The sequence below is a fragment of the Cyrtonyx montezumae genome, unplaced genomic scaffold (assembly GCF_038088225.1).
Source record: "Cyrtonyx montezumae isolate F1298 unplaced genomic scaffold, pur_monq_1.0 scaffold_21, whole genome shotgun sequence".
NCBI classification, from domain to species: Eukaryota; Metazoa; Chordata; class Aves; order Galliformes; family Odontophoridae; genus Cyrtonyx; species Cyrtonyx montezumae.
The window spans coordinates 5,910,303-5,923,133 of record NW_027071948.1 but is presented as its reverse complement, the minus strand read 5'-3'; the positions used below and the strand labels follow the sequence as shown (position 1 = coordinate 5,923,133).

General features: G+C 52.6%; 2 protein-coding genes across 2 annotated transcripts in view; both read left to right on the top strand.

Annotated features, from left to right (window-relative positions):
- The window catches only part of CUNH1orf50 (chromosome unknown C1orf50 homolog), a 348,220-nt gene that overhangs the window by 214,724 nt on the left and 120,665 nt on the right, over nucleotides 1-12,831 (top strand). The gene's annotated exons all lie outside the window — the stretch shown is intronic.
- The window catches only part of EPHA8 (EPH receptor A8), a 36,755-nt gene continuing 30,958 nt past the window's right edge, over nucleotides 7,035-12,831 (top strand). Inside the window, exon 1 of the mRNA XM_065738203.1 lies at nucleotides 7,035-7,122. Within this exon, the coding sequence (XP_065594275.1) occupies nucleotides 7,038-7,122 (85 nt within the window). The 5' untranslated portion in view covers nucleotides 7,035-7,037. The remainder of the gene's footprint in view (nucleotides 7,123-12,831) is intronic.

The following is a 12,831-nucleotide window of genomic DNA, read 5'->3' as shown; positions in this document are numbered from 1 at the left end:
GTTCCTGGCATGCACCGTGCAGCAGACTGTGCATTCCTCCTCTCCTGCGATGCACCAGACCTCAGTGCACCAGCGCTGCGTTGCTGGGCTGCGTGCTCTGTCCATGGAAAAACCAAGAGTGGAGGTTCCTCCCTGCCCAACTCATCCGTGCTCCCCCTGCCCATCAGAGCAGGGAACTGCCTTTGAGGCAAGGTCGTCGGATTTAGGCCAAAGTGGGACAGGCTGCGATGGCTGAAGATAATCTCAGAGCTGCAGGGATATTCATACTGATCCCAAATCACAGTTCTGATTTCAGTCTAAGCTGTTTGCTTTCTGCTGCTGTCCCCACGCACAGCAGCACCCATTGCAGTGCTTTCACGCTGAGCTGAAATCAGCTCTGCTGCAGCTTTAGGGCTTTAGGACATCTGTCACTCCTGGATGTGGGCTGTCCTCAGCTCCTCTCTTCTGCTGCATGTAAAGTACTTGCGAAGTCTTTGGGAAAATATGGTTTGCTGACCCCACATGGGCCCAGAGGACAGGGTGAAGACATTGCTTTCTTCAGGACGTGGAAGAGGCTGAGAGATGGTGGCCTGGCCAGGACATGCACTTGTCCAATGGTTAAGGGAAGGCAAGATGGGTGTAATGGTGCAAAGAAAGGAGAGAAGAGGACCCAGCTCTCCCATCCACTGTGCCAAAACTGTCCTGTACTCTGCTTTGTTCCTTCATTTTTTGTGCACTCAGTCCTTCAGCCACTTCATTTAACAGTCTCTGGAGCAGCCACGTTTTGTTGTGAGTAGAGGAGAAAAATGGCCTGGAATTCCCCAGGCTCAGATGTGTCACAGGTATCTCTGCTGCTAAAGACAGCACTGTAAGTGAACAGGGAGACATAATTTCTGCTTCTCTGGTCAGAGCCTTACAAATCCCCTCCGAGCACCTCCCCGTGTCAGCGCACATCCTCAGTAGGACCTTGGCACCTACGCCAACTTTCAGCCCACCTTCTCTGTCCAAGGTACTGGATACACTGCAGAGACAGAGTGGAGCTTGGGAAAAGCTGGGGAGCCACCGTCTCCACTCTCTCTATGGTCGGGGTGCTCCTCTCAGGTGTGATCACCACCACTGATCCATCTTCTGAGCTCGTTCCCCGTGGAGTCAGAACATCCCGAGTTGGAAGGGGCCCATAAGGGCCGAGTCCTACTCCCCTGCAGTCAACTGGGACGTCTACAGCTTGATTGGGTGAGCAACAGGTTGTGGTATAAGGGAATCTGCTAAAGCAGCACTCTTAATTTTGGCACTAGCTGTTTCTGAAGCTTTGATTTCTCTGGTAGCTTTCAGTTGACTCACAGCACAAAAATACAATGCACTTGGTGTGTGTGTGGGGGGGGAGGGGGAAACAGAATATATGAAAGACATAGTTTTAATCAGAGAGCACTGAAAGGAATCTCGGAAGAGCTCGTAACTGATGTCTGTCTGAAGGGAGAGATGGGGGCAGAGAGAGAGGGCTGGTTGCAGAGCTAACTCCAAGCAGAGCTGTTAGAATTTGCAAGGCAGCAGAAGTCACCCTGTCCAGAGTGACAACTTTGAAGGGTGAGTAGCACATCGCTTTTATGGACACGGTTGAAAACACTTGACACCACCTGAGTGACCCGTGGCAGAGATGAGAGCAGATCTGAAAGTAGGAATGAAGCCAACACAGTGCCTGGAAGCTGCATGCACTGTGATAAGCAGTGGAATCAGTGCCCTGCATACTGGAGGAAGGCAGGAAATGCAGGAGCACACAAGCAGCAGCAGATGCGCAAGGTGGATAACGGAGAAGGTGATCATGTTATTAGCTCAGGTGGTTTCTTCAAAGGAACACAGGATAGTGCTGCAGTAGAAGGCAAGTGCTGAAATCTGAAGGCCAAGTTAAGTTGCTTTGCTTTAAAGGTGTATATTTCAAAGCAAGCCAGAAATTATCTCATCAACAGGCACTTCTTCAGACAATGTTGGGGGTCAGGGAGAGGGTCAGCTTCTCCCAGGTAACAGCGGTTGGATGAGAGGGAATGGCCTCAGGTTGTACCAGAGGAGGTTCAGGTTGGATCTGAAGAATTATTTATTCTCTAAAAGAGTGATTCACAGGAGGAGGCTGCCCAGGGAGGGGAGGGAGGTTCTGTCCCTGAGGTGCTCAAGGAACATGGAGATGTGGCACTGAGGGACGAGGAGGGCATGGTGGGGGTGGGTTAAGGTTGGACTGGAAGACCCTAGAGCTCTTTTCTCTTAATGATTCTGTGATTTTGTAAGGATGTGACCCAAGTGTGCCACTGACTGGAGAAGATCCTGTTTCTGCTAGCACCATCACCCGTGTCCCAAGACATGAATGCTATAACACAGGGGATCAAAGGAACAAAAGTTGTTAGAGAATGTCCTCCTAGATGGGCAGAGGTAGGGAACCACGGGGTGGTGTCTGCTGCTGTGCTTACAGAGACCTCACTGGTTAAATTCAGATGAGAGATCCTCTATCAAATCCAGTGCCTTAAATCCTCTCTTAGGGCACGTTGAGACCTAGGTCACCCTGTTGTGAAGATGGATGGCTAGACTGGCAGCAAAGACAGCTGGGAAGACAAGTGGTCTAAGGGCTGGTGCATGGGTGGGCTGGGATGCCAATTCAGGAGACAGTGTCCTGCCTTGCAGGCAGAGCAGGGCTTGGCCGGCCTCTCGCTGGCTCTTGATGCCCCATGGGAAGTTGATCAGCACAACTGAGCTCAGGTGGGCACAGAGCTGTCCAGTAACACTGTAAGGTTCAACCTTGGCTTCACCGAAGCACAGAGACTGTGTTAAGGTAACACGTTTTCCTTCCTAGAGTACTGCCCCAGCTTAGGGGTGAAGGTGGGGTTTTATCTACATCAGACTGCTGTGTCTGAGCACTTCTCTCCATGTGAAATATAGAGCATGTTCTCCCTGACCCTTTGCCACCTTCCCTTGAAACATAGATTATATTCCTGTCGACTTCCAAGTGAATCTGTTAATTAGTTCCTGAGACAGTATTAATTAAATATGAACTCTTTACACATTTGTTTGTTCATCTTCTGCTGACCTTTGAACTAACGAAGGGCTTTCCACTGACCCCTCACATCCCACAGGGAGTTAAATCTCAGTGAAATAAGGTGGAGAGGTGCATGTCTGAAGAAATGAGGCGGCAGTTCTACAAGGTTACCCGAGGTAAGCAGGTTATTTATGACTTCGTATTATAGCCTGAGCAGAGATAGTTCTTCCTAAATAGTCTTACATCCAAGATCCCACATGAAGGAACACAGCTCCTGGGCAGGAGACAGGCTCCAAACTGTGTGCTGGCTGGAGGAGAAGATCACAGAACCGTGGAATCATGGAATAATTAAGGTTGGAAAAGACCTCTGTGATCATCCTGTCCAACCACCCACCTGCTACCAGCACTGCCCACTAAACCATACCCCTAAGTACACAGACCTTGGCTTGGTGCCGTCCTTCACCATTGCCAGACCAACATTGCATTCGCACGTTGGTGGCCTGATCCCAAATTTCCGGAGGCAATAAAAATACAGAGACAGAGAGCTGACCTCCCTGAAAGCACACCCTCAGCTTTTCAAATAGGGTGTGAGCCAAACAGGGTGCCTGGAGCAGTGGGCAGTTGTACTGTCAGCTCGTCCCTGCCCAGTGCCCCTCCCCGCAGAGGAGCAGCCCCGGCTGAGCTCTGAAGTGGCTGTGGGTGTTCCTGTGTTTCTCCCTATTGTTCCACCCATCACTCACCCCGTTTCAAACGGAGCTTTGTTTGGTTATTTTGCAGTTTGGAAATTAATTTTGGAGAGCGCCTCATTGTAGGCTTTCAAAAGGATTACGCCCGTGTCTGCCCGGCTCTATAATTAAGTCTCTTTGAGATTTCCACTTCCAGCAGAAACAAAGTGCCTGTAATAAAGCTGGCAGTTTCAGCAGCTATCAGTGCACTTTGTCTGCAGTGCAAATGATGTGCACTGGACAGAGAGGTGAGACTTCAGCCACTGGTCCCATGCTTGGCCCAGCCTTCCTCTGTAGCTGCTGACACTCAGTGCCAGGGGCAGCATCAGGATATTTTTGGCTGCTTTCAAGCCCCAGCTCCTGGAGGCATACGATTATAACAGCAAAGCCTTTGACCTCAGCGGCCGTGCAGAATGGAGCCACAGGCTAGAAACTGCAAAGCAAAGGAGAGGTAACAAGAGCAACGAGGTGTACTTGTGTCTCTCCTCCCATTTTAGTGCCTGCTTAATGGGCTTTGTTTCCTGGCGTGCCTTTGAAGCGCTTGGGCTTAACTATTGCATCTCTGCTTTTTCAGCCAGTCAAGTTTGGATTGTTTGGGTTGTCTGCAGAGAAATCCAGAGCAGGCTGCCACGTGCCTCTTCTGGGTGTCAGAGCTGAGAGCTCCATCGAGGCACGAGCAGGTACATCCACTTGGGCAGCACTGGTGTGGCAGGGCTTGGAGGTGCTTCACCAAAGAGGTGCCTGAGAAGGCACACTGCTTTGCAGCATTACACAGCTCCTGTCCCTACCCAGCTCTGCAGCAACTGTGCACCCACCTTAGGGAGTGGAGACTTCGTTCCACTTCAGCAAGATGGAAAATAGGCAAGAAGGCAAACCCAGCCCCGGCGCTCCTGGATGAAAGAGCAGTAATGCCGTTAATATCCAGCAATCAGAATTTCTTAGAGAGAGGAGTGCTGCATCCCCTTCCCTCCTGCTCATCCCTTGCTTGTTTAATGAAAATCAGAGACAGCCATTAAAGAGCTGCTTAGCATTTCAATACGTTTAATATCCTCACTGATAAGGGAACGATGGGTATTACCAAAAGGCCTTTCTTAAACTCTCCCCTTCTGCTGCTGGTGCTCCTGGATTGTGTTTGTCTCAATTCCAGTTCCAAGCCATCTCCTTCAGTGAGGAAAAATTATGATAAGATTATTATTAATTTAAAGGATATAAATACACAGCACAACAGGGAAGAAAGGCATGCCAGGCCTGCACAACCATGACCTTAATTAATAAGGGGCTGATTGCTCAGCTGGTCAAGGGCCTCCCACAGTCATACCACGTCACTGCTGATGCTGAGGGCTAGCCCTCACCAACAGCATCCAGAGAAGGCCACCACGAGGGAACTGCAGGGCTATGAGGAAGTGTGGAAAGTTGTAGGACCATGAGGGAGCAGTAGGGCCATGAGGAGCTATAGGAACATGAAGGAGCTGTAGGACCATGGGAAGCTGTAGAGCATGAGGAGCTGTGGGCCACAAGGAGATGTTAAACCATGAGGAGCTGTAGGGTCACGAGGAACTGCAGAGCCATGAGTTTTAGGGCCATGAGGGGCTGTGGTGCCATGAGGAGCTGCAGGGAGTCAAAGCCAGGGGTCAGGTGAAAGCAGGACCCTTCCTCCACACCCCTTCAGGCTCAGCACACAAATGCTCCCACTCACACAGTGCGTGTGCTGTGGTACTCAGGACACACTGAGCCCAGTGCAGACCTCTGCTGGGGCTCAGCACCCACTGCACCCATCACTGCACACGCACACACCCCTCCTCACTTCTAGTGATGCAACGGAGAGGTCTCCTGATCCATGGGGGGGACTGGGGGCGTGCAGTTCTGGGGTTATGGGATGCTGGCTCACTCAAAGCCCCTTTACACTCTGTAATGGGGCCCAGCCATGGCAGTTTGTCTGCATCACAGTGAAGCCAAAGGCCACAGGGACCAGCATTGCTGGGACATCTGGGGCTAAGGGGGCCCCGGGGGACAGGAGAGCCCGTGTCCCGAGCTGCTCAGTGATCCCACCCTGCGATACCGCTGATGACAGGACCTCTCCAGCGCTGTCTGCGGGCGGACAGCTTTCCCAGGCTGCCAGAGGGGAAACCGAGCCGGAGGGACCCGATGCACCGGGCCGTTCCCAGGTCCTGGTGATGAGTGCTGCGGACGCGTCCCTGCAGACACAATCCTCAGCTGCTGTGAATGGGGAATTGTTGGCACTGGGCTGTGAGATGGGCTGGGAGCCCCTCTGGCTACAGCAGCAGGGGGCTGCTGGCAGCTGCATGGGGTGCTCCTGGTGGGATGAGTTTGGCCAGGGCCATGCATCGCTCTTCCTGGCCACGAGTGGGTGGACAACAACACCTCCGGTGGCACAGGTTGGAGCCGGCGCCCACGGTGATCGTGGCCAGGAATCAGCAAACACTCTGCTCGGATGGAGAAGCGGTTGTGGCAGCTGGAGGGGATCTGCTGGCAGATGCTGAGTGCTAAATGCTGAGCAAGGCACTCACCGAGCTTGGCAATACCAGCAGCTCCGAGCAGGAGGGGTGCATGGCGGGCAGCAGGGAAATGCTTCGTGCCCAGGCAGCCCGGACCTCGTGTAGGGCCCCTTTGCACACCTGAGTGGGAGAACTACTGGGGGTCTGCATCCTCCCAGGCTCTGTTCTGATGTGGCACTGAGATAGGGGCTTGGCTGCCCCCCCCCAGCCCTGGGTGTGCAAGGGGAACACACGCAACGCATTCTCATCCTCCTGGTGCACCAGAACTGAAGGGCAACCCCACCTCCCCTTGCACCTGATCCAAACCAAGCATGTGCCTCTGTTTTGCTGGCCGGAGGGGAAACCTCTCAGCTCCTCTGTCCCCTCTGACTGCTTCTCCGTCCCACCGGCCGGGCTGGGACAGGCAGCACAGCCACGGCACGGGGCTGGAGGTTTGGCTTTCACAGCAGCCAAACCAGAGCTGCAAAGGGGGACAGCGGGGAGCGCGGCATCAAGAGACAACAGAGGACGGCCCGGGGGGAGCGGGAGCCCGTGGTCGGGATGCTCCGGCTGGGTCCAGCGTGTGCGTGCAGAGCGGGAAGGGGGGCTCGCTGCAGAGCCCACCCACCCCATTGGCTTGTGAGCAGTGACAGGCAGGCTGAGCCCTCCCCCCCGAGCCGCTCGCCTGTGTGGATGAGAGCAATGTGCGCAAAGTGCCTTTGCATGAGCCGGCGTGTGCCGTAGCTGCGGGCGCTCGCTTGCAAAGGTGCTGAGACCACCGCGGCAGCCCCATCCCGCTGCTGGCGGCATCACCGGACCATGGCATGGGCACAGGGGGACCTGACGTCCTCGCTTTCCATCGTCATCGCCTTGGCTGCCTGCCTGTCCGCCACCACCAGCGAAGGTAGGATGTGGGGTGGCCCTGGTGCTGCGGGGCAGCGTTTGTGGGGGATGCGGGGGTCCGGTGCGGCTGTGGGTTTGGACGTGTCAGTGGGGTTTGTTGTCAGGAGGATCTCGCTGTGCCAGGCTTAGCCTCACCCCGCTCTCAGGGGAGCAGAGCTCCCGGCTCCTGCCTGAGTTTGCTGCTCCCGGAGCTTCTGCACAGTGGCTAAACTTCAGAGCTGGGCAGGACTCGATCTCTGCAGCAACACCTGGGAGCTCTGCCCGGCCTCCCCCGCCAGGGCTCTGCTGCAGCGTGCAGGGCTGGCTGAGCTGTGGCTGTCCCCGTGCCAGCTCGAGGTGTGCTGGTGGGGCAGAGGGGCTGCGGGCGGGCGAGGGAGGGCTGTGCCGGGGGTACGCGTGGGGGCAGGTGGTGGGAGCTGGAAGGGCTCAGGTGGGAAACTTGTCACGAGGGAAAGGGCTGCGAACTTCTGAAGTGGGACGCGGGGTTTCGGGCATGGCCCCTCAGCCAGGATGTCAGAGTTGGAGCTGACAGGCCTGCACCCGGCTCCCGGCTGCGCTCAGCCCTGGCCCGTGCTGGCTGTGCAGCCACCAGCTCAGGCCCCCTCAGTATGGCAGTGCTGCTCCCGCTGTCTGTCATCCGCTCGCTCATCTCCTTCCGTGCTGGCAGTGGTGTGACTGCTTCCCAGGGCTGCTGATCTTCATCACCCGGAGATCTGCCGTTCTCACTCCCAAGCGTGTCCTTGGCACTGGCAGCAGCATCCTTCCTCCCTTCTGCTACGCCCGACAGCCGCAGCGAGCCCGATGCCGGTGTCCCTGCCGTGATGGTGGTGGCATCCCTCCCTTCTCCTCGCTGCAGCTCTGATGTCCTCCTGCCATACCGAGGCCCACGGGCTGCTTCATGCCCTTTGCAGTACCCAGCAGGGCTGGCTTCCTGCTGCCATCTTCCAACACGCAGCCCCACGTCCCCTCCCACCCGTCATCTCTTCCTTACCTGTATTACCCATTTTTAGCTCTCTGTTACTCCTACCCCTGCTTTCCGACACTCCTCCTGCTCATTTCCCACTGGCTTTCCTGCCCTTGCCTCAGGCTCTCGCTGCTGGGGATGGGCTTTGTGAGAAGAGGAGTGGACCCCAGCCCCCCGAGCCCCTGCTTCATGCTGCAGCACCTGCCCCATGCCCAGGGTCCTGTGCTCCCTCGGGCTCCCAGTGTCAGCACAGGGAGCACCGAGCAGAGCAGCCAGCCTGACCTCAGCTCACCCTGACCATGGGCAGAGCACGAGAGGGGATCTAGACACACGCCTTCGGCTGTGCCTACTCTTTCTGCTTCCCCACGCCTGCCCCAAAGCAGAGGCAAAACCCAGAGATGTGGGAGAGCAAAGTGTGGGCCCTGGCTGTGCTGTGAGGGGGGGTCAGGGCCTCGTGTAGTGATATCTGTGCTGGAGTGGGTTTCGCAGGGTCTGCAGGGATACCTGGGTCGTGAAATGTGCACCCAGATGGGAAAGATCGAGGCTTTCCCCAGGATGTTTGGAAAGGAAAGCTAACATGTGGGGTGAGGGATATGCTGGGCTCTAAGTGGGATCTGGACTATGGGGCAGTGGGAAGGCCTCAGGAGGACATGTGGGGTCCTGCAGATAGCCAGCAGCGACCCTCCAAATTCCCCAAAGATATCTGCCTCTCTACAACCCTGGGCATTTCTCCATGATGGCATAGGAAGATTCTGTGTCAGCTGGGCCCAACCTAAGGGGCAGAGAAGCATTCACAGTGCTGGGGTGTGGGACGCAGCAGTGCAGGGCACTGGGACAGATGGACAACAGTAACTGTACCAGGGCAGCTGTGGGGCTGCAGGTTGATGCTTGCATGGGGCTGGCATGGGGCTGGCATGGCCTCGCAGCCTTCTGCCTGTGCTGGGCTTCAAAGAATCCTAGAATCAGAAGTTGGAAGGGATTCAGAAGGATCACAGAGTCAAACCCTGGCTCCATAGAGCACTACCCACAAATCAGGACCTACAGCACATGCCCACAACCGGGGCAAACCAAGGTGCTCACTGAGGATGTGATCACACACGGTTATCCAACCCTAACTCCAACTCGCGACCCCAAACCTAACCCTAACTCTAACCCCAGCCCTAGACCTAGTCCTAAACCACAACCTTATCCTAACCCTAATGTTAATCATAACTCTAACCCTAACCATAGCCATAACCGTAACCGTAACTCCAACCTCAACCACAACTCCAAGAGTTCTCAAAGCCTTTCTCTTCCCTGCAAAGTTGTTTTTTTTCTTCCAGAATGTGATATATTTTTTATTCCATTCATTCATATGTTTATTTTTTTATGTTTTTAATTTTTTTGCAGTCAGTGCCATGGGAAAGGGAGCGGGCAGTAAGTGGGGATCGCAGTTTTATGGGAAATCCCCGCAGCTCGGTGTGTTGGCCATTGCAAAATAGATTGAAAACCAAAACTCAGGTATTTCCCAGAGAAGAGAAAATCTGAAGGGTACTGAATGTTCCCAGCAGGAAACATTTGGAAAAACAAAACAAAACAAAAATATTGGTTTGAAATCGTTAAATGGCTTTGCACGTAGAAAAAGTTCTCCGTAATATGGAAATGGCGCCGTAGAATGAAGTAATATTCAGAGTATATACACTGAGTCACAGAGGCAAAAAAATCCACGTGATATATATTTTATATGACATCACGTATCAAAGTTAAATAATAGAAAACAAAATATCTTCTCTGTGTTGAGACAGAATGGGAAGAGCAAAAATTGCCACAATTTTGAGCTTGGTGCGCGTGTGACAGGATTGTGTTTTCTGCTGGAAAATGGCACTTCACATCCCGCTGTGGGGCTGGGGTCTGATCCCCCTCACAGTGGGGCTGACACGGGTGGGGTACCCCTGGGTTTTAGGGCATGTAGGGAATGTGGGGAACGGTGGGAGGTAGAGGGACGCAGCAGCATCACCTCCGAAATGGCCGAATGTGCGGGAGGAGGGAAAATGTGTTGAAGGGGAGAGGAAAAAAAAAGGAGAAGTGGGAAAATAAATAAATGAATAAGGTGGGGTTCGGGATTTGTGCACGTAGAGGGGAGTGGGAGCACGGCCACGGGTGATGGAGGTCCTCGCTGGTGGTGATGGAGGAGGAGGAGGAGGAGGATGGGAAAACCCAGCGTTTCCCTTCGCTGCTGCAACTGGGGCCGCCGCACGGCGCCGAGGAGGGTTTGTGCCAATCTCCTCCGCTAATCTCCCAATTGTAATCTCATTAATTGCCCCTCTGCTCAAACAGAAAAAAAGAAAAAAAAAAAAGAGGTAAAACTCATCCGTGCTTTTATTCAGCTCTCCTTTGCTAACCCTTCTGTGGCATCGCCGAAGTCGGGGCTGCGGGCAAGCTGAGCGCTGAAAGGCAGAGGAAATCCTTTTGCAGTTGAGAAAAGACTTTGGGGACGCTCTGTTCCTTAGTGGGAATAGGAAACGAGAGGGTTTTGATGTAGAGGGACTTCGGGTGGTGGTGGAGGAGGGCAGAGGGGCATCGCGTTGAGGTGGGGAACGGATTCAGGTTGCATTTAAAAAATAGATAAAATCAGGTTTTTCTAGGTGTGATTTTTCTTTTTTGTTTGCTCTCAGAAAGCTGCTAGGAAGGGAATACTTCCGTGGTTGTCACTGAGCTCAGGGTATCTCTCTATCCCCGCCTTCATTTCCCACGTTTATAGTTTACCAAACTTCTGGAAAAATCAAAAGCCAAAATTTGCAGGAAAAATAAAGCAGCAGTGCCCAAAACGCACGTCCTTTCTTCCTTTTTTGGTGGTTTTTTTTGGTGTTTTTTTATTTCCCCCCAAATCCTCAAATATTTATTTCGAGGTCCTGAAGGGATTTATGTACCGTGAAAACAAACGGGAGCCCATTTTGGTGAGGGCAGAAATGGATCTGATGGATCCGAATCGAAGTACAGCAGAAAACGTGGTCGATCCCTACCGGGATGAAAGGAAACAGGGAAGGAAATCCCTATTTATTTATATTTTTTTTGATTGCTGAAAAATTACCAGAGTGAGAGAGAAAGAAAAATAAATCCTAAAAAGAAAGAAAACGAAACAAAATGAAACGAATGCCCAGAGCTGCACTGCCAGGCGGGGGGCACGCGGCGCGGGATTTGTGCTGCGGTCCCGATCCCTCCGCTCTTTGTTTCGGTCGGGTCCTGTGCATCCCCGCTCTCCTCGCCGCAGCCCTCGGTGCTCCTTTATCTCCCAGCGACTCCATTCATATGATAACTCTATTTTTGCCCTGATGGTTTTTGATAGTTGGTTCTCCTAACCCGGGCTGGAGGAAAGACCAACGCTCAAATTTGCTCTTCTGCCCCGGAGAAGCAATTAACCCCTTCAGCCCTGGGAGTGAGCTTTGGGATCACACAGGTGTGTTTTCTGCAGAAATAAAACCAGACCAAAATTCTCATGTCACGCTCAGATAGGTGTGCAGTATTTAAGGCCATAAATAATGACCTACAGGACATTGTCATTTATGGATCTGGTCCGGCCACATCAATACACGCTGATAGATTCTGTTTGCCCAGGATGCTACGCGACATTTACCTGAAGTCAGAAAGCACAACCATCACTTCTTTTAATAATTCATCCCAAAGTCTCATCAGCCTCAGTGGTAAAAAATAAAATAAAATTGGACCTTTTTTTTTTTCCCTAAAACAAATTTCTGTTTTCACCTTCCAGCTGTTGGTTCTTGTTGGGCTTTGCTCACGCGATCCAAAACCAACCCATGGCCGCGGTGCCTCGCACTCTCTATTGCAACCAAACCAGGAGCTCCTTGAGTTCCTTTCTCGGAGGCTTTTCCTCCAGCCTTTGTGCCTGCACCCTCTGCTCCATCTCCAGTTTTCCACATTGAGAATATTGGGTATCTGAACGCAAATCACACACAACTCATTGGGATTGTATGTTCCGCGGTGTAGGGACAGCGAGCAATGGATGTAGGCAACCACCACTTTCAAGCCTGGTGGTTAATTCACCCTGATATTGAAATCTGATGAGAAGCCTTACAAGCCTTACAAGGAGGAAATTCCGTTAGGAAATGCCACCGTAACATTTTTAGACTTGTAAAATATTTTCCTGCCACGTGGGAAGAGCGACGCCGGTATTCCGCCCCATCGTCACAGATTTTAGGATTCGTAATTTTGCCCATGAAAATGTTTGGGTTTAGAAAACGATTTTTAAGTGGGCGAAGAAATTGTTGTTAAAGGAATTAACTCGTTCAGATTGACTCACTGATTAACAAAGGGCTGAACGTGATTTAGACGACGGGGATGAAAGTGAGAGGAGTTCCTCAGAGAAATTAGGAAACACATCTGACAACCTGAACTGTTCTCATCCAAACCTGCCCAAGCGATGCAGGTAACTGCTAGCCAAAATAACACATTTTCTCAATGAATATTCCAGGGATAAACCTCCAATCTTTGCTGGGACTGCTGGGGTGTAGGAGGCAGAGGGATGAGCAGGGTGCCCGCTGCGGGATGCTGTAGGGTTTGTAGCTGCGGAGCTACAACCACTGAATGATTACATTCCCATTTACTTCTTATTTTACCTTTTTTTTTCTTTAAATTTAAAATTGCTGTAATGATGTCCTGCAGGGGCTACCTCCAAAATCCTCTGTCCTGAAGACTTTCAGTGCTTGAGTGGATATGACCCAGAGAAACCTGATCCAAATACCAAGTTGG